This window comes from Kogia breviceps, chromosome 5 (genome assembly GCF_026419965.1).
Source record: "Kogia breviceps isolate mKogBre1 chromosome 5, mKogBre1 haplotype 1, whole genome shotgun sequence".
NCBI classification, from domain to species: Eukaryota; Metazoa; Chordata; class Mammalia; order Artiodactyla; family Physeteridae; genus Kogia; species Kogia breviceps.
The window spans coordinates 13,387,156-13,409,083 of NC_081314.1; the positions used below are offsets into that span (position 1 = coordinate 13,387,156).

Below are 21,928 nucleotides of genomic sequence, written 5' to 3' on the forward strand. Positions count from 1 at the left end.
TCCTCACTCCTGTCTACTCTAAACCACTCCTGTCTACTCTAAACCTCACTCTTGTGTACTCTAACCTCATCACTCTGCAAGGGGCACTTCAGGAAAAAGACCATTTTAACCTTAGGCCTGTCAAAATGTGCTCACATTTGGTGGATCAGAACGGCACTGGCGTAATTCCAATCCCAGCGGGCTGGTGGCATCCTGGAGCTGGCTCATAGTGGCTTGCAACAGCTGATGATTAAAATTTCAGGAATTTTGAAAGCTGGCTATTGGTTACAACAATTATTAAAAATAAATTATATAAACTTGCAATTAAGTCATATTTTGAAAAGGTAATAAATACCCTAAACACATCACTTTTAATTATATTGCTATCATCTTTGTCCTATGGGTAATTTACATTTATTGTATATATATGGTGGCAATACTACAAAGGATTGGCCACTGATCATCTTTTCCCAGCTCTGTATTTAGTGACATCCCGTTGGAGCTTGAAATCAGCCGTGGTGGGAGTATCCACACTATGGAAAGCAGCAAACCCTACAAATCAGGGTTTTTAATTTTTCCCCAGAGAACTGGTTGTTAAACTTTTGCAAGCCCACCGCTGTAGCAACTTCCCCATCTGCTCCCTACGTCTTTTCCCTGTTTGGCAACATCCAGCGTACTCTATATTTACCAGCTTACTTGGCTGTGTACTTTCCCAACTAGAAGATAAATTCCACGAGGGTGGAGAGTTTTGTTTGTTTTCTTCGCTATAGTATCCTTAGCACCACCCGCAGTGCCTGGCACATGGCAGGCCTCTATACACAGCTGTTGAATGAATGAACGAATGGATGAGTGAATGAATGGATGGCGAGTGTCCTCCCACGTACCCCTGCCTAACTCCTGCAGGCGCCCAGTCATCAAGCCCCAAGGACGTGGGTCTTCTGCACTGGCTCTCTCTTCCCCAACCCCTACTCCTAAGGGTCCCTGGGGCCAACAGCCTTGCCCTCGATTTCCCCACCTCTACTTTCACCTGCGTGCTAAGTCCCCTTCCACAGACCCTCCAGGAAGGCTGTACAAAGACACAAACTAACCCTCATCATTCCTGCCTCAAGCCTGCTGTGATTCCTGCAACAGCATTTAAGAAATCTAGTCCAGTCCCTGCACCTGCTGCTTCTTGCTACTCAGAAGGATATCATTTTGACGGTAGCCTAAGGCTCCTTGGCGATGCTTCAGCTGTATGTCATCTGATGATCAGGTGGGAGAGGCAGAGGGGTGGGCTTCCAAAGCACCCCCAACACACACATCTGGGACACATTGGCTTTTATCTATTTCACTAAGGTTTTGGATCTTTGCAACTGTGTTTGAAAAAAGAATTTTGCAGATCTCTAAGATAAAGTCTATGGACTGTTCTCTTGACACCCACAGATCCACATTCTTCCTTCTCTGCCCTGCTCTGTAGGACTTCTAAGGACAACACAATCAGGTTCCCTTGCCTGCTGTGCTCCCTGGGGTTTCAACCAATGGGGAGGCATGGATGGAGGTGGGAGGAGGGACAAGAGATGGGTCAGAGTATTTATGCCCCGGCTCCCTCCTTGCCAGACTGTGGTTGGCACAGGCTGTGTCCCTCCATCTAAGGCCATAGCTCTCTTGCAGCTGCAGGTCCCCTTTTCTCCAGTTGCTGTTCCCCTCTTTTAGCCCTCTGAACCTAGTGACGTAACAACTTTCCCCTCCCACTGATGCAGGGTGCTTCACTCTCGATGGTTGGATTCCCCGAGCCCTGCCCACACCTGTGTATGCAGTCCTTCTATTAACTCTCCTCAGCCTCCCTTTCGAGTGTGCTGGCTGTGTCCTGGAACCCCGAGCCCTTCCAAGCCCTCATCCCTGAGTGTGACCTGCCAGCCCTCATTCTGCATCACCGCGCCCTGCCTCCACACAGCTCGCCTTCCATCACCCGGGCCTTCCTTACCACACTCTGAGCCCTTTCCCACCTCCATGCATTGCTTCTGCTGGGCCTTCTCTCCCCTGAGCCCCTTGCTCACACCGTCAGCAGGCACTGGGCTTGGCGCCCACCAGTTTGCGTGTCAGTCCCTCTGCTGGGGTGTGGGGTGGCCCTGGCGGTGGGAGGAGGACACCCCTTGGGGCTGGCACACAGTCAGTTGTTGACTCAAAGCGATGACTGAATGGCAACTTTTTCCTTCAGATGCCAGCCCTGTGCAGCAAATCATTAGCATATTATCTCTGCTGGATGGAAAAATCCCCAGGCACGGGGCCAGTATAACGGAGGCCTCCGTGCCAGATGGAAGAAACGGCACTCACCCTGATTCTCCCACACAGGCTGGTGGGCTGGGCACTCCACCAACGCCAGGGCTCCTCAGGAAAAGAGTCTTACTTGTTGCATAGACAAAGCAGGTAAGGACACGGTCGCCAAGCCAGAGTTGGCTTGTCACTGGCTTATTTACTCCCAAAGCCCATCAAGAAAGTGGAGGGGGCATCATTCTTGTTGGCCAAATGTTACCGTCTTCCGTCTGTCTCATACCTTTTATTCTACAGTTATTCTGATGGATCATGGCAATGCTCTCTGAGAAATTCTCCCCACACCTCCAGCCCTACAGGACAGGAGCGAGTGGGGCTAGAATCAATCTATCATGAATTGTGCTGCATCGGGGCAGAAGTGGCTGGTCCTTCCTCCCCGGTTCTGGAGAGCAACCAGGTCAACATCACTAAAGGAAGGAGGAGGATTGGGAAGGACTCCCTGCCTTTGGACTTAATCACCCTGGTGACAAGCACCATGCAAAATCTTCTCCTCTTTGAGCATTCTGGATGGGCTGAGGCAGCTCTCTCTAGTCTATGATATACAGCTGGCCCTTCGTATTCACTACCTCCGCATCCTCTGATTCAACCAACCAGGTGGATCTGCGGTTGCTTGAATCCGTGGATACCGAGGGCCAACCACACAATATGCCATTTTATATGATAAGGAACTTGAGCATCTGAGGATTTTGGTATCCCTGGGGCATCCCGGAACCAATCCCTCGTGAATACCGAGGGACGGCTGTACATTCTAACCTCAACTGTGTCTTCACTGAGATGACGTAATTCAGCACCTTATCTAGGGGAGCTCAACCCTGGCTTCACATTGGACTCACCTGGAGAGCTTTAAAAAACCATCAAAGGGGCTTCCCTGGTGGCGCAGTGGTTGAGAGTCCGCCTGCCGATGCAGGGGACACGGGTTCATGCCCCGGTCCGGGAAGATCCCACATGCCGCGGAGCGACTGGGCCCGTGAGCCATGGCCGCTGCGCCTGCGCGTCCGGAGCCTGTGCTCCGCAACGGGAGAGGCCACAGCAGTGAGAGGCTTGCGTACCGCAAAAAAAAAAAAAAAAAACAACTATCAAAGCAGGGACCCCAACCCCCAGAGATCTTGATTTAATTGGGGAAGGACCTGGGCCCTCGGACATTTTACAAAGTTCCTCAAAGGGATTCTAATGTGCAGCCGGGCTCGCCTGATCATATCATCCTGCTCATTAACGGGAGGACCCAAGAAGTCTTGTCTTCGCGCTCAAGTTCACCGTCTAACCACAGGTCATCTTTGGTGTCTGGGCTGAGATCCTGGGTGTCTGTGAGCTCCTTGGACATCAGTGGCTGAGCATGTGAGATATTTCAAAGTCAAGTCAGGAATTAGCAGACTCCCCTCCTGAAGCCTCCCTTGGTTGGGGTATGCGTGTGTGTGTGTGTGTGTGTGTGTGTGTGTGTGTGTGTGTGTGTGTGTGTTTACCAGCTGATGTATGTCCTGGTAATAGTCCAGAGAGGCGAATGCAGAAGTCTTGATCCAGACCCAGACAGTTAACGCCTGATGTGACTTGAGAAGGGTGGACCCAAGGGTGGGTCACAGAACAGAGGCCCCTTCTCAAGGGGCCGCCACTGCTCAGCCTCCGCCAGCATCACCATCAAGGAATGTGTGCTTGGTCTCACCACACCTCCCTAATTTTCAAGGGGAGTCAGAAATCTGGATTTTCTTTTCAATTACTTGACTTTTCTGAGTTGAGCTCAATTTTATTAAAACACACACACACACACACACACACACACACACACACACACACACATACTCTAAGTAGGACAACAAAACACATCTGCAGACTGGGATGGGACCCAGGCCCCCAGAACTAGAGGGAACAGCGGACCAACTCCTCGTGTTTTGGATTAAAAGTGGAGATTTCCACTCCTTGTCAAGGACCTGAAGAGCAATGCCGCAGAGTCTCCTGTCCATTTGCCGAGGAACAAATGTGCCTTCTGTTGCAGCCAGGCCCCAGAGAGCAGGCACAGCTGTCCTGGCACAGATCAATCGCCACGTAACTGTGCTACTTGCCACCTGCTGCCTTTTTGGCTGTAACATGGTGAGGTGATGAAATCTGTTTCTTGGTGAAAGACAGCCCCCTAAAGTAGCCAGCGGCATGGCATGAGTGATGGGGAGAAAGCCAGGGAAAGAGGGACGGCTTTGATCCAGAAAGTGGGAATGTGACATTGGACATTGGGGTAAAGTGTGAACGGGGGGACTCAGCGGGGCTCAGATCTGTGAGGAACCGAGCTCACCATACGCTCTTCTGCAGACCATTAAAAAGCGATTAGCAGGACTGTTTCAGCTGGTGCCGCTGTCAGGAACCTCAGAGAACATGCCGGGGATGGGAGGGTCATGAGGTGTCCAGGATGTCCGCCAGGGAAAGGCCATCAGCGTGTGTGTGTGTGTGTGTGTGTGTGTGTGTGTGTGTGAGGGCACTGATACCCAAGGAACCCTGGACATATGCTGCACATACACAGGCAAACTGAACTGTAGCCTGCTGGGCCAGGGCTTCTGATCTCAGCTCAGCTCATCGGGGCACAGAACTCCCCACTTTGAGCAGGATGGGACAGCCAGAAGTTCCCCTACTGAGAGAGCCCTCCACCACTGCCTCTCACGGGTTTCGCTGCCTCTTGTTTTTTCAGAACTCAGCATCTCCCCAGAGGCCTTCCTTGATCACCCTCAGTAATGGGGCCCCTCTGCTGCCTGCTCTTGGCCCCCGGCCCAGCTCATCTCTTCCCTCTGACGTCATCTCACAGCTGCTTTTCTTCTGCGTCATCGTCATCGTCGCCCCCTTAGAACGCGAGCTCCGGAAGGGCAGGGCCACATCTCCCTGTTGTCTCCAGGCAGTGCTGGGCACATGCAAATGCCCAACAATACCCGTGGAATGGCCAGGGAGTCAGAGGCGTGGTGCCCCGGAGGATCCAGCAGGAGTTCCTCTTTGCCCCGAGGGTTTTCCTTGCAGGTTTCATGGGCACCCCAGCTATAAAGGGGGTATCTTCTCATTCCCCACCGCCATCAGGCCTTGGCTAAGTCCATGTGTCTGGCCCCAGGGCTGTGAGGGAAGAATGGGCACAGGTCCTACTGTCCCAAGGCTCACAGCCTACTGAGCAGATGAGGCCACAGGGCAGAGAGGGGCTCCATTCCTAGTGTTTGGATGAGGGTCCTGGGTGCCAGGAGAGGTGTCATCAGCCCAGGAGGCGTGGAGCTGGCTCAGAGCGGGCAGAGTTTGGTGGGCGGTTAGGGAGGGCTTCCTGAAGGAGGTGGAGTGAGGATGAGGAGGGCACTGCTGTGGGGAGGCAATTGCATAAGCAAGGCGGATGCAGCCAAGCTGGAAAGCTGGTGCTGAAACTGGGACCCTACGAGTTGGGAGAGGGAGGGTCCTCATCCACTGGCCACCTGGTTCAGCCCTTACACTGTGTGGAGGAGGAGGTGACTTATCCAAGGTCACAGCATTATAGAAAGCTGGGACTCAAACCCAGGCCTCCTGACCCTGAAGCCTGAGCCCGCGCCTATGCAGGAAGCGGCCCTTCCACAGCCCAAACCTGCCTGAGGCTGAACCCAGGTCAGAGGTCAGAGTGGTGGAGGACACAGCCCCTGGGGGCAGGTGCAGCATGTCTGGTTCTTTTGGTCTGTTCTCACCAAGGTTGCCTTCCCTTAAAAAGCGGGTGTGAAGAGTGCCTCTTCCTCCAGGAAGCCCTCCCTTCAGCCCCTCTCTTCCCCAACCCCTTCGTGAGCTCCCTCTCACTTTATTCGGCTGTGCTGTAAATGTCTCCGCTGGGGATGGGGTAGATCTGCTTGAGCTCTGGGTCCTCAGAGGTTGGCACAGTGTGTGGCGGTGGCCTGTACTACTGAGTGGATGCTGCACTAGATACTGACCTAGACCCCAGCCTGAACTGGCTCCTGACCTCACACGCTCATCCTTCAGCAACCTGCACTGCCCCCTGGTGACACCATGCACTTCCAAAGCCGCATCCAGCCCCACCTCTGGGTCACTTTGTTGGCCCTTAGGGTTTACCCTGCTTGACCCTCTGCCCCCTACAGAGCCACCCTGTGGACATCAGGGCCCTGGCACCAATAATTTGGCCTGTTTTCCACCATGGAAGCTAAGCATTATATGGCTCCAGGCCCCAGGCCCATTCTCTCCGTCGGGTCAGGCCTTTGTAAAATGATTCGAGTCTGGGATTACATGGGGACAACCAGACAGAAGAGACGGGAAGTGCCTGGAAACGGAAGCACAGTCCTGCCTTCTGAAGGCTTGGCAGCCAGGTTGATAGAAGACACCCTCCCAGTCCCTTCCCAAAGAGCACTGAATAAACTGAAGGACTGAATGACAAACTTTATTAGAAACGCTCTTCATTCATCGAATTCACATTAAAGTGGCAGGGGGCAGTGCCGTCTGGGGCTCTGGTGTCCCGCTGCTGTGACAATTTCCAGTTAAAAATCAGTCTGGGCAGAGAGTATTGGAAACGCGAGAGATGCCTGGTGGCGGCAGCGGCGGCAGCAGCATTGTTCCCGGGGGAGGACAGGCTGGGGCGCGTGGAGAAGATGCCTCACATCCACCCTTCCAGTTACAAAGCTGCCCCCATGGCCCCAAGCTGATAAATAAACAGCACATCACACACACACACACACACACACACACACACGAAACAGAAACAAACTCGTACAAGTCTCCTCAAGTGAAAAAATAATTCGCTCAAATAAAGCTTTGTGGCAGCCAGGCTGCATCCTGAATGGACGGTTGCCTGGAGACCCTCAGCCCCCAGGAAGGCTCCCCAGCCCGAAGACATCACCCCCCACCCCGTGGGTGTCACAAGGCCCCCAATTCCCCCATTAGCACCTTTGGACTAAGTACTGCCCTCAACACACTCTTTTAAAATGCAACGCTACTTAAAACAATAATAATAAAGGATACACTCACTCCCTGGGGTGAATCTGTCAGACTCAGCTTCCCTGAATAGAGGTGCCGTAGGCATCCAGAGACTGGGGGTCCGGGTGGGGAAGGACAGCGAGTGAGAGGGGAAGTAAACAACGTTCAGAGAGGTAAGCTGGGAGGTGTCTCAACACTGCTCTGTCCACTCGCCAGTTCCGCATCCCTAGGTTACAGTCTCTCAAGGGGGCACAAAGTCCTAAAGTGTCATGACAACCCTGGTGCCCTGGGAAGGGTGGGGACCCAGAGAGGCACAGGCGTCAAGCTGCTTTCACCACACATTATTCAGAGGCAACGTTCTCCCGGAGCTGGCCAATTTTCCCCTGGCCCTGTCTGCAGCGGGGCACACAACAGAAAGTGTCCTGCCTAAATGTTTTATTCATTCTCTTGAATAAGGAAACAGGCTCTGCTTGGCTGCTGCGTCCTGCTCAGCGGGTAGGATCTCCACCCAGCGCAGGCTTCGGGCTCTTCCCGGCTTCCAAGGAGGTGTCTGACTTGGGAGGGCTGCTTCCAAGGCAGCAAATACTGTTGGCAACAGACATTTCAGTTTCAAAGTTGGGAAGATGTCCTGGCCCTTCAAAGAAGTGAATGTCCTGGGGAACCAGGATGAGGAGGGAGACTCCTTCCTGATGTACAGTGTGCCCGTGAAGCGACAGGCCTGGGTCTGTGGGTGCCCTCCGCTGCCCCTCCGTCCCCGGCTCACTGGTACTGCAGATAGTTTTTGAGAGATTGAGGCAGGGGCAGGGAGCCGATGTCCCGTAGGCGCTGGCGGCCCAGGGCCAGGCGGACGCATCTCCGGCACAGGTCCATCAACGGCAGAGGCTCGGCTACAACGAGAGGGAAGAGAGTTAAGTCTCGCCGGAGCTGTTCCTACACTTCTCACCCTTACTCACCCCCTGCTCACCCCCTGCCTGGCGGCTCTTGAGCTGCCCTTCAGGGCCCCAGGTTCCTCAGAGAAGCCTTCTCTGGTTATAGTAGCTGAAGGCTTAGAGCAGTGCCTTTCAAATTGTGGCATGCCACCAACCCGACTAAAGACACATGGAATCAATTCATTAGGTGGTGACCAGCGATTAAAGAAAAAAAAAAGAAAGAAAAGGAACGAAAAGAAAAGAAAGAAGAAACAGAGAGCAATGCCACAGCAAGGCGTGAATACTGCTCCACGAAAGCTCTGTCTCTGACGTAAGTGTGCAGTGTGTCTCAATGTAAAAAATACTGTTCACTGCAGGTCGTGATAAAATGAGAGACGCTGACCTAGGGTGGATCTGCAGGGGGCTTCCTCTTAGAAACAGGTGAGGTGGTGGGGGCTGTTTGAAATGCCCTGGAACCCTCAAACTTCTCCTCTAGCCTCTTTTGATGGTGAGTGGATTTTCTTCAAATGTCCAGTTCTAGAAAAAATTCATGAATTAGAATTCATAAGCCATGGAACCTCTGGACATAGGACCGAGGTTTAGTTAGGTTTATTGCAGACATGCTTATGAAGCTCTTATTCTCTTCTGGGCCCTCTAACTGGACCCCGGGGATACACAGATAACTAAGCCAAGGCTAATGGCAGCCCTGGGTGTGAAGGAAGGCTCGAGGCCTGGAAGTTTACATATGTGAATAATTGTAGCAGCGTGTAACATATGCAATAATTCTTAAATGCACAAGGACAGAAACTGAGCAGTTCCTATACGGAAGAGTCGTTTGAAAGCTTCCAAGAGAGGATACTGGAAAGGGGTTTTGAAGGGTGAATAGGAGTTTTATGTGATGTGAGGTTGGGGAGGGTGTTCTAGGCAGAGAGAACAGGTAAAAGCATGGAGGCATAAGACAGGACAGGCTGGGAGGTCTGGAGGGAGAGGAATGGTGCCGATCAGCTGGATCTGGAATGAAGAGGGTGGTGGTCACATGCTGTTTCATGTGGCTTCTGCAGCCCTAGTTTCCCCAAACCCACAGGAACATGCTAGAGGCCTGATGCTGCATCTTAGCACTTGTTTTTTGGTCAACAGAACAAGTGATGTTTTAAAAGCATTCTATAATGTGCTAAGATACAACAAAACTGTGAGTGGTAAACACTAACACAAGAGTTGTGAGAGGAATAATATCACAAGGAAAGGGAAGGAATGGGAAGGTTGTTGAGAGTGCATTTTATAGGCATTTTCATTTACTGGAGATGCAGAGCTAATGAGGAGAGTGATTAAGATCAAACCCAGACTTGGCTGGTGCGTTGGAAGCCATGCACAAGAGCGTACCCAGCCCTCCTCCACGTGGGGCGAGGCTGCATATCTTCATGGAGTGTTGGTGGTTTTAAACACTCCCACCTCCGTATCCTCTTTTGATCCTCATACAGACCCTTGAAGTTAGCTAGGGAGGCCTGGGCATCCCCTCTTTCCCAGGCCTAGAAAGCAGATTACTCACCCCGAGTCTTGCGGTCACATGGTCACCATGCCTAGGCCAACACCTGACATCCCCCTCGAGGCATCCCCACCTCTCCCCTAGCAATGCCCCTGCACCCAGCTCTCCTCACACTGTCTCCCACCCGGTTCTCATCCAAGCTTTGCACAGTCCCCCAAATTATGCCTCTGTGAACCCCTTTCACTGCCTCCCCACCCGAATCTTCCCATCCTTGACATCTTGACCTGCCCTGTATGACAGGCTCTAGGTCCATCCACCTCACTACAAACAATAAATGCTGGAGAGGGTGTGGAGAAAAGGGAAGCCTCTTGCACTGTTGGTGGGAATGTAAATTGATACAGCCACTATGGAGAACAGTATGGAGGTTCCTTAAAAAAACTACAAATAGAACTACCATATGACCCAGCAATCCCACTACTAGGCATATACCCTGAGAAAACCATAATTCAAAGAGTCATGTACCACAATGTTCATTGCAGCTCTATTTACAATAGCCAGGGCATGGAAGCAACCTAAGTGACCATAGACAGATGATTAGATAAAGAAGATGTGGCACATATATACAATGCAATATTACTCAGCCATAAAAAGAAAGGAAATTGAGTTATTTGTAGTGAGGTGGATGGACCTAGAGTCTGTCATACAGCGTGAAGTAAGTCAGAAAGAGAAAAACAAGTACCGTATGCTAATGCATATATATGGAATCTAAAAAAACGGTACTGATGAACCTAGGGGCAGGGCAGGAATAAAGATGCAGACGTAGAGAACGGACTTGAGGACACGGTGCGGGGGGCAGGGGAAGCTGGGACGAAGTGAGAGAGCGGCACTGACATATATACACTATCAAATGTAAAACAGATAGCTAGTGGGAAGCAGCCGCATAGCACAGGGAGATCAGCTCAGTGCTTTGTGACCACCTAGAGGGGTGGGATAGGGAGGGTGGGAGGGAGGGAGACGTAAGGGGGGGGGATATGGAGATATATGTATACATACAGCTGATTCACTTTGTTGTACAGCAGAAACCAACACAACATTGTAAAGCAATTATACTCCAATAAAGATGTAATAAAAATCAAAAGGTAATACAGTAAAAAAAAATTACCTCTTAGGGTAGGAACTATTATTATTATCCCCATTTTAAGGAGGAAGAAACAGCAACACAGAGTGGGTAAGTCACTTGTCCAAGCTCACACAGCTGGTAAATGGCAAAGCTGGGAGTTGGACCCAGGCAGCGGAAACTGGAAACTGTCTTATATTTAACCACATTTATTGAGCATCTGTTCTGTCCCTTTGCTACGTTAGGTTTACAGTTAAGTCCCCTACATATGAACAAGTTCTGTTCCGAGAATGTGTTCATAAGTCCAATTTGATCGTAAGTCCAACTAAGTTAGCCTAGGTACCCAACTAGCACAACCAGCTATATAGTACTGTACTGTAATAGGTTTATAATACTTTTCACACAAATAATACATAAAAAAGAAAAAATAAATAAGCATACATTTTAAATCTTATAGTACGGTACCTTGAAAAGTACAGTAGTATAGTACAACAGCTGGCACCCAGGGGCTGGCACCGAGTGAACGGGCAGGAAGAGTTACTGACTGCAGGACGGGGAGGAGGTGGGAGATGGCAGAGCTGAATGACCATCAGCAATAGGAGATGGAGGGCAAGCTGCCATTTCACTCATGACTGACGTTGATGGCACAGGTTCTGGTTCCTTGCCAGATTCAATTCTATCTCCCCTCTTGAAAAAATGGTCCAGTGATGTCTGGGTAGTAGCTCTTTTTTTCTCGTGATAGATGACACAGTAGCACTGGATTGCATTCTGAACGGCTGCTGCAACCTTTGTGTACCTTTCTACATTCGGGTCCTGTGCCTCGAAAACTAACAGTGCCTCCTCAAGTAAAGAAAATCCCCTGCCGTTTCCTGCATTGTAAATCTCTTGGGTTCTTCAGTTACTTTTTCTTCCTCTTGTCTCTCTTAGTCCTTTCTCTGGGACGAAGAGAATTCAAGAAATTCCCAGGCAGCTACCATATCTGCACTCGCTGCCTTGCCACTTACTTTTACCTTGTGAAGGTTGGCTCTAGTCTTGAACCGATAAAATCAGCCACGGCTGGCATAAAAAGATGCACCCTGTGATTCTTCGCCGTGTTTCTTCTTCAAGTCTTCATAAAAGCTTTTGGCTTTCTCTTGAATCAGCATTAAGCTGAGCAGGACTCAACTCTGCTGCTGATGCTGCATCCACACGCTGAGAAGTTTTTCATCTCCTCCATCACTTTTCCACACTTCTTCAAAATCACTGTCGACCTCATCAGCACAGAGGACTTCACATGCTCCATGATCTTGTACTTGTTCTTTAGAATCGTGCCGACGGTTGTAACAATTCACGTTATAAGAACGAGCAACTTCTAACCATCTTTTTGCCTCACTCCACTCTCTCAATTATTTTCACTTTTGTTTCCATCGTTATCGCTCGGCACTTCTTAGCAGTACCAGCTACAACGCCACCACTTTTACGCTTGCTTCCGGACATCCTGGGCTTGAAATAAAGATACGGTACTACTGTACTCTATACAGTACTGTACACAAAAGCACAACCTCTTGTAGAGGATGCACGCACGTGACAATGTTCTCCAGACACGTGGACTAACTTACGTGACTGGACATGCGAAGGAATGTCCGCATCTTTTGAAAGTTCGCAACTTGAAGGTTCGTGTGTAGGGGGACTTACTGCATCTCATTTAGAGATGCCTACTTCAGAGAAAAGAAAACTGAGGCTCAGAGGGGAAGGGGCTTGTCCAGAATCACACAGCCCAAAAGCCTACAGGTGGAGCTTCACGGTGACTCCCTTAAACACCATGCAGTAATGGAAGATCGCTTTATGGTATGAAGCGAAGGAGAGGGTCACCTGTCTCCCGGGCCCACCCGGTCCACAGGCTCTTACGCTGGCTCTGACCTCTTTCCAGTTCACCGGTGCCCACCTCTCCTGCCGTGAGTCCTGCACCCGCCGAAATGGGCCGCCCTGCCACCAAGACGCCTTTTCTGCTCTCATGTCCGCCCATTTCAGCGTGGACCCGGTCAGCCACTTTCCCTTTCTTCACGGCCATCAGACCCCTCTCCTCTGGCACATCCCAGGGATCTTCAGAAATCTGGAGTCCCCGATTTCCAGCTTCAGCTCTGCCAACTGCAAGTTTGTGCCTTTGTGAAGGGTGCTCTGAGCGCTTGTTTCTTCCATTTGTAAAATGGACCAACGATCCCCAGCCTGGGCCTGCCACGGTGGGATGGCCCAGAAACCATCTGTTAAATGAACGAACTGACTTGCTTCTTTGGGGCGTGTCTTCTACAGCTGTTTCAAGCTATTGAAATAAATTGCTCTCACCTGACAAGGTTGCTGTCTTGAGTTCCCACTCTCCTGTAAACCCCCTGAGAACAGGGCAGGTCTTAATTGACAGGAGGCTCGTGGTGAGGGTTAAACGACTTAGAGAGTAGAAAGCACTTGGCACAGTGACCAGCCCATAGTAGGTGTCTGACATTCAGCACTTCTAAGCTATCTCGTCCCCGTCCAGGCATTTGTTTGGTCACCCTTTGTGAGGATGAGCTTGGTCAGGGCTGTTAATGAGGTGGGGTCTGCTAGGAGGCCAGCAGTTCCTTCTCTGAATGTCGGGAGATGGGCTCGCATTCTGCATCGGGAAAATTTTGAGCTGTTAACGTTTGAGAGTCATTGCCAGGGCTTAAGAACTTTTGGAATCACTTCAAAGCTCTAGGCACATACTAGGTCCTCAGTGTCCAAAATGCTAAGCCTTGTCAGCAAACTCAATTCCCTGTGTGTTCCCTGCCCAGTTAGGTGCTGAAGAGAAGGAAAGAGCTCTGTTTCTATTCATTCCTCTGCAGTCACTGAAATCACTACAGAGCCCAAACTCCAAAGGAAGCGAGGCGGGGGGGAGGGGCCGGAGTTCAGAGCGCACCTTTAGCTCTAAATGTGAACTATAAACCATCTCTCCCGGGGCTTCCCTGGTGGCACAGTGGTTAAGAATCCGCCTGCCAATGCAGGGGACATGGGTATGATCCCTGGTCTGGGAAGATGCCACATGCTGCGGAGCAACTAAGCTCGTGTGCCACAACTACTGAGCCTGCGCCCTAGAGCCCGCCAGACACAACTACTGAGCCCACGTGCCACAACTACTGAAGCCCGCGCACCTAGAGCCAGTGCAACAAGAGAAGCTGCCGCCATGAGAAGCCCGCACACTGCAACAAAGACCCAACGCAGCCAAAAATAAACTAATTAATTAATTAATTTTTTAAAAAGATCTTGAAATTGTTAAAAAAAAAAAAAAAAAAAACTCTCCTAATTTCTGAGGGAACTTTAACTGACGACTTCACAGTAACCCCAATGCACACAGAGAAAGTAAATTCCAGAGCTCCAAGGATGCCCCATGTGGCCTGGGCCATCCGCCAGCTCCTCTTCCTAACTCCCTTTGGCTTTAGAACTGCCAAGTGTCAAGGTTTAGAAATGATCACCCAGGTGGGAAGAGAAACACAGCATCTTTCAGCCTGGAAGCCATTCTTAGAAACATTTTCCGACAAAGATAAACTTGAAAAGGAATCATTTTTGCAAGAGTGAATATCCAAATAACCAACAAATATATGAAAAAGTGCTCAACTTCAAGAACCATCAGAAAGATGCAAATTAACACCATAATGTGACTCTGCCATATGCCAACAAGAATGGCTAAAATGAAAATAAGACAGTAGCAAGTGCTAGTGAGGCTGTGGAGCAACTGGAACTCTCATATGGCTTTGGATGGGCGTATAAACTGGCACAACCGTTTTGGAAAATTGGGAGCATCTACTAAGACTGAACCTAGGGCCCACAGTCTCCCCCTGGGGTACACATGCTCACCAAAATGCACGTACACGGATGCTTAGCGAAGTGCCAAACTAGAAACAAGAATTCGACTCTCCGCCATCAGTAGAATGCACACACAAACTGTGTCTCTTCTTATAGTAGAATACTAATCAGCCGTGAGAATGAAGGAACCACAATTACATGCAAAAAAAACATGGATGAATCACTCAAACATAATTTTGAGTGAAAGAAGTACATTTTGTGTAACCTCATCTGTACAGAGTTCAATAGCAGGATGATGAAGTTGGGGTAGTGGTGACATTAGTGGAGAACAGTGGTTGGAGGGTGGGTATTGTTCTGCTTCTTGATTTGAGCTCTGGCAGTATCAGTGTGGTCAGTGCGTAAAAATCATCAGGCTTAATCACCTGAGATTTGTACACTTTCAGCATACATGTTATACTTCAAAGACAAGTTTACATTAAAAAAAAAATCAGTCACTGACTGAGTTAGGAGTGCCCTGGCTCCCTGGTGGGTGGGTGTGGATATGACACAAGCCAGGCACCTTCCCACCTGTCCCAACAGGCAAAGTGGGGGGAAGGGACTAGTTTGGAATCCCAGCTTCTGCTCCCAGGGAATTCCCTGGCGATCCAGTGGTTAAGACTCCATGCTTCCACTGCAGGGGGGCTGGGTTTGATCCCTGGTTGGGGAACTAAGATCCTGCATGCCACGTGGCAAGGCCAAAAGAGAAAGGAATGCAGTAAACATTTATTAAAAGAAAACTATCCAGCTTCTGCTCCCACCACCAGTGGGCCAGACGGCTGGCTCACCTTCACAGAGCCACATTTTTCTCATCTGTAAAATGGGGGCATCAACACCTCCATCCATGCCTTGTGACAGTGGTATGACACAACATGCTCCTGGTTCCAAAGGCGTTCTCTCTACAGTATGTCTTATTCCAGGCCATCAGCCCAAGAGGTACCTTTAAAAAATAGTAATAATTTACTTATCGTGGTCCTAAAAATGTCCCGGTACATCATCCTAATTGACAACAATGCTCTGATCTTGATGAAGACTTACTGGAGCCAGGGCTGGATGTCTTGTTCTGTGCTAAAAATATCGCAAGGCAATCATTTTCAAAGTTCTCCAGGGAGCTGAATTTTCCATAATTCTCCACCACTCACCCTCTACATGACCCTCAGTAAGCCACAGAACTGCCCCGGGACTCTGTTTTGCTGTCAATAAAATGGGGGTGTTAGCTCATCTGGTTTTGATGGTCTATGTCTGTGATGAAACAGTGGAGAGCTAGGCACTTTGTGCCTTAAGCTTCCTCCCTGGGCCCCTTTAAGTCTCCTCTGCTGATGGCGAGGAGATGCCAAGACACGAGTCATCACCCTACCCCCATTCCTGCATTTATATTTTGGAAAAAAAGAGAAGATCAACATTTTTAAGGTCAAGAGGTGAAATTCTTTTGGAACAGTTTAGACGACGGTCAGCAGATGGAGGAAGCTTTCAGTGACAGCCCTGAAATCTGAACTTAAGTAGACATGGTTTTGGGGGAACAAAAAGGAGAAGACATGTATGTGGGCAAAAGCACACACACTCTGCGTGTCAGACACTGTGCTAATCACTTTCTGCAGACCATGGCTTTGGTGTCCAAAGACTCAGAGAATTGTCTGCATGCCTCTGGGCCTCGCCTCATGCTATTCCTTCAGCTAGAACATCCTCCCCTGTACTGCCTGCCTCCAGAAGCCCGTCTCCTCTTTCAGGACCCAAATCAAGTGTCACCTCCTCCCCAGAGACATGGCTCCCCCACCTTCTGGGTCTGCACCTGTCAAGTGTCAACCCACTTAGCTAACTACACAAATGGACAAGTGTGTCATTACCTGCTCACTTCTAAAATACGCCATGCCTCTACCAATTGGCCCTATCATGGCCAACAGAGACCTCAGCTCACATCTAGAAAGCCCCTGGAATCTGGAGGATTCTCTTAGCAAGCTTCACTGTTTCCCCAACAAAAAGGGTATGACTATAGCCAGGACAAAAGCAGCGTCTTCAGATGAACTTGGTGCCAGCAAGCATCACGGGCACAGACACTTCCACCGGAGGGAGCGCCCGAGGGGCTGGCCTGTCCACCAGCTCCCCGACACAGTACTAGACAGCAGAATAGTCTCACCTAAAGACTCTGCGGTGCTCCCAGGCAGAGGGGAGCTACATGGCTGTGGAGTGAACAGCAGCTGCATTTTTAGATGTGTTCAGTGGCTCTAAAAGAAGAGCCTCTACCCACCCAGCCTGAAAGTTACTTAAGGAGTTATTCCAGCAAAATGAAAAAGGAATCCAAGAAACAGGATGGCACAAGCTTCCAGGAAAGGGGGGGGGGTTGTAAACGGAACACAGAAGGAAAGGAAGGTAGAATGAGTGATATGAAGGTCCATTAGATTGTGATGCTTGGAAGAGCCTCCTTCCAGTGGCCGTCGTGTCTCTAAAGTGCCGCACCCACAAAGCTCCGAGTGCCTCCTGACCTCTGACCCCAGTCCTTGGCTTCCCCACCCTCAGAGCTCCCATTGCGCCCTCTGGCAGTGCCACTCCACACAGAAAACTGCAACCCGACTTCTTTTCTGAGAGCCCCCTCCACCTCCCGCCCTAACTGAACCCAGCTTCCTCTCCCGGGACACCACTGCCCTTCAGCCTTCCCTGGGCGCTGTTGGTGTCTCAGGGCCCGGAGGCGGGCAGGACCCCCTCGCTCCTTTGCCACATACAAAGCTCTGCAGCCCCCATCTGCTAGGAGAAGTCCCAGCTCCTCCGTGGCTCACACCACTTGGCCGGGTCCCCTTCTGGTCCTTGTCAGGGCTCTGGCTTGGCCTCCCCGGTCCCTTCTCAACCCATACCTGCCACCTCCCCGATGACAGACTCCTCCACAGGCACGACCCTCTCATCACGCATCCTCCTGTGTCTGGACTGCCTCCTCCTCAGGGCCACGCTCCTCCACCCGGCTACCCACATCCTGGGCCACACCACGGACTGCAGCATCGCTCCTAAATGCCCCTTCCAGGACCCCAGGGACGCTGAATCAGCCACCCCTACTTTGACCATGACTTCCTGCTCGCTTTTGCTCAGCCCATCAGCATTGCCTTTCTTCACCTCCCTCCTCACCCAGCTGACCAGTTCGCTATTCTCAGGGACAAAGCATGCGGGGGCAAGGCAGGCAGGATGGGGGGTGCTGGTGAGTAGCTGTGGGGACTCCAGGTTGGGGGCTGGAAAATGAATTGACAAGAAGCCTCTGGCATTCAGGTCCTCTGTGTTCAGTGCCACTTCAGAGCTTCTTCTCCCCAACCAGGCGTCACAGCTGACTGGGAAGTGGCTGAGCAGCTGGCAGCCCTGGGCTCTAGGCGGCCTCGGCCACCGTCTGGCAGGGAGGCCTCCCCAACCTCCTTGGGGCCTCAGCCTCTACCAGTGCGGCAAGTGGCTTGGCGAGAAGGCTGGGGGGTCCTTTCTACCAGCTGACACTTGACAGAACAGAAGTCACATTTAATCCTGGCAGTGGAAGGACTCTTGACTGCACCCAATCAAATCAGGCTTCAACACACAAGAAGAAGTGAATGGCAAGGCCAGGGATGCCTGTGAAATACATGTTACATGATGAGCCTTGGTAATCCAGGGCTGTGGCTCCCAAGCTGCTGGCACAAGCCAGGCAGGCTTCCTGGGGGAGGTGGTGCTGAGCCAGGTCCAGGGGGCTAGTTGGTTACAATCTGCTATCATATCAAAAGCAGGGCTGGCTGCTCAAAGGCTGTCCTCAGCTCTACCGGGTGAGGCTCATTTTAGCCACAGCCTTGGCAAAAGAACGAGGGATCCGGTGACCTGAATCCCCTGTCCGAGGGCCTTCCATCCACCAGTACTCTCTGCCCCGCTGGCCAAGATGTCGGCAGGGCTGGAGCTGCCTGTCCGCCCGCCTTGCAGCCATGCCTGGTCCTGCTGAAGCCAGGGGCGTGTTACCTGTTGCCGTCTCCCAGCTCTGAGGCTGAATGAATGGCTCCAGGTGGGCACTGGGGACTCCCCTCCTGGGGTGGTTTGTGGCCTTGGCCCCTACTGGGCCTTCTCAACGTCCAAGCAGATGCAGCCTGGAGAAACCTCCGTGTGCTTGGGTTGGGAAGGAGTGGGGAGACGGAAGAGGGTCCCATCACCTGCCCAGCCTCTGAGAGCCTGGCTGGGGTGTAGGGAGCTGTGCTGGATAGGACTCCACCCTAGCACAAGGCCAAGGTCAGTCTGTTTCAGCAGCAAACTTGAACCATGTAAGAGGATTGCTGCATTCTGCAGATGGAAAAATCAAGGCACAAAGAACATCACTGTTTTGATCAAAGGCTTCTCAAGAAGGGTTTGGAGGGATATCAGGGTTCTAATGTCATTTTGTGGACTCTGAGGATAAAGTCTTGTCCAACTTCTCATGCTCATCACACATGCGTGTATTCGTCAGACTTCTACTTACAAACGTGCTTTGCAGGTCCTGAGTAGACAGCCAGGCACACGGAGGCTCACGGGGCTACAGACAGGACAGGGAGGCTGAAATAAGCACAGAGGCGTCTGTGCTTAAGAGAAGGAATTGTAGGGGGAGCTGAGGGAGCCAGGAAGAGGGGCACCTAACCCAGCCAGGGGGTGTCCAGGACGGCTTCCTGGAGGAGGCTTCAGCTAAGAGAAGTTTTAGAGGATGAAGAAGAGTTATCTCTGCTGAGGGCTGAGAAGGATGTCTGTTGGCTCTGAAGGCATATCTCTAAGATGCGTTCAGAGAAATCTCTTTTGTGTAACATTGGGAAAAGTTCACAGTTTTCCCAGAAGACACTTTGAGGAAACAATAAACAATTGTTGGAGAAAGTCTAGTCTGTTAAAAAAAAAAAAAAAAAAAGAAGTCAGCGTCCTTAGCTCATTGGGAACAGAGGCTATACCCTAGGTGTCTTTGCCAAGTGCCCGTGTGGGTGACTGGAAGCATTTGGGGGATGAAGCCACACCATGTGACACCCCGTGCATCACCTGACGTAGTGGTGATGTCGTCTTCACCCCTGCAGACCGTGGGCTCCCACAGGCAGGGACTGGCTCCTGTCCTCGCTGCCCAGCCCCGTGGCTCTGCTTTGGACATCGTGGGTGCTGGGCCAGTGGGAGGGTATCTGGGGGAGGGGAGACAGCTGCAATGAGCCTTCACCTCTACAAAGCAAACTATGGCCCAGCTCTTCTGGTGCAGGGAATGAATTTTATTTTTTACGCACAGGCCCAGCGGCCATGGCTCTCACAGGCTTAGTTGCTCCGCGGCATGTGGGATCCTCCCGGACCAGGGCACAAACCCGCGTCTCCTGCATCGGCAGGCGGACTCTCAACCACTGCGCCACCAGGGAAGCCCAGGGGGAATGAATTTTAAAAGTAGCCCTTTCCGGGTGGGAGAGAGGGTGATGCAAGAGGGAAGAGATATGGGAACATATGTATATGTATAACTGATTCAGTTTGTTGTAAAGGAGAAACTAACACACTATTGTAAAACAGTTATACTCCAATAAAGATGTTAAAAAAAAATTAAAAAAATAATAAATAAATTAAAAAAAAAAAAAAGTAGCCCTTTCCTACTGCCCTAAGTCAACTAAAGAAGCCTCCAGCAAGGTTCCTGCAGGCTGACAGAATTAGCAACACACTGTGCCGGCTCCGCGGGTCTGCTGGAGGGTTGCTCCTGACTCAGCTGAAAAATTTCCCAGAAAATCTGACTGTTTTCGATTTGGAGCCCGCCCCAGGGAGCTGCACAATGGCTGGACACCCTGGCCCTGGCCGAGGACAGCCTCTGGCCACGTGGGGAGAGCCTCAGTGGGGGAGGGCCTGGCTGGCGTGTATCCTGCACCACGGATCATCTCAACACCCCTAGACGTTATCTCTGCCGCTGCAGCCATGGGAACAACCTGGTTGCCCCTACAGACACTGAAAGAAGCACGTCCAACACAGGGAGACCAGGGAGGGCCGTAGGGTCCTTCAGAGACAGTTGGTACATCATCCATTCCAGGGCAAGGTTGGGGCCCTCAGGGATTGGGACCCCCATTCCTCATGGTGTATCCCCTTCCAAAGAAGAAAAATGAGCGTGGGGATAGCAGAACTTGCCAGCTGGAGAGCGGGACTTCCTTAAAGCCATGGTAATGAACACAGTGTGGTATTGGGAAAGGAAGAGGCAAACTCGAAAGTCCGAGAACTAAACTAAGCAAGGCATTATTTAGACACATACTATAGGTGTCTAAAAAGTCTGCAAGGAACAGGAAACACAGAATTCAGAGGAGTGGTTGCCTTGAGGCAGAGGGGATGGGGGTCGGCAAGGCTAGACCATGGAGGCACAGAAGCGCCCGCTTGTCAATTTTCTAGTCCTAGGGTTGGATGACGGATTCACGGTGGCATTAAATTAGTAAGAAATAAATATAGGAATCAGCAAAGCAGAATAAAAGAGGGCTATGCACGGGACCGATGATGACAGTGTATTACAACCAAAGATTCTGTTTAATCCAATTCTGTGTATCAGTTAAAAACAAAAAAAGAAAGAGAAAGGGCAAAAGCGAATGAGAAGAGTCATGAGTTGGCCTTAATCTGGCTCAAATGAGAGCTCGGCTAGAAGATGAATTACAGGTAAATTCTAGTTACCGGGTAATAACGCTGTTGTCTGTTGGGAACTTAGCATAGCTGCAGGGAAGGCGTCACTGGGAAGGAGAAGCACAGGCCTGGGGTGAGAAGTCATAGAGCCAGTTCTGGTCTCACAGGGCAGCTGCTTCCTCTGTAGCAGGGGGACAAGCCCCGCCTCACGGACAGCAGGGGCAGGACGGGACGGGGGCAGAGGATAGGTACCCGGCGTAGGCCCTGGCACATGTGGGCCAGCGTCAAATGACAGCTATTTTGTTTTCAGAGCCGTTAGTCCTTTAGGACAAAGTGCAAAAAAAAAAAGAGGCAGCTGGTGTGGCGAGCCGAGGACCTGACGCCCTGTGTGGGATGCCTGCATGTCGACAACCACAGATAATTCCGACCAGAGGTCTGAGCAGGCCAGGAGCCGGGCTCCAACCCCAGCCCTCTGGGACCCTGATCCAGCCCTATCCCTCAGCCTCCTCTACTCTGGGGGATGTTCCTTCCAACCTTTCATCAGAAGCAGAAGCAGAAGGACACTCATGAGTGCTGGTAGATTTTCAAAGCCCATCTTGGTGTTCTGGGCGCTTTGGCTGGATTGCTGGCGATAATGATGATAACGATGATGTGAATAATCACAGCAAGGACTTACCTAGCACGTCCTATGTCGTGAGATGTTCTAAGCAGTTTATGTCTTACTGTACTTATACTTCACTAGGACACAATGAGTTAGTTACTATCATGAAAGCCCATTTATAGACTGAGGAAACCAAGGCACAGAGTAACTCACCGAAAGCCACAGTGAAGTAGTGAAAAATGGGA

The 21,928-nt window shown here is 50.9% G+C and overlaps 1 protein-coding gene across 3 annotated transcripts in view; it reads right to left on the reverse strand.

The window, feature by feature from the left end:
* Positions 1-6,630: 6,630 nt before the first annotated feature.
* The window catches only part of SPSB4 (splA/ryanodine receptor domain and SOCS box containing 4), an 85,804-nt gene continuing 70,506 nt past the window's right edge, over positions 6,631-21,928 (reverse strand). Inside the window, exons 3-4 of one of the 3 annotated variants that reach the window (XR_010840622.1) lie at positions 8,497-8,630; positions 8,023-8,072 (exon numbers count right to left, since the gene is read on the reverse strand). Coding sequence is in view for 2 of the 3 variants with exons in the window: in XM_067033682.1 (XP_066889783.1) it covers positions 7,945-8,072 (128 nt within the window). In the remaining variant the exon portion in view is untranslated. Of the gene's footprint in view, positions 8,073-8,496; positions 8,631-13,244; positions 13,317-21,928 lie in introns of those variants that run through there. The other 2 variants (XM_067033682.1, XM_067033683.1) reach the window with 2 other exon arrangements.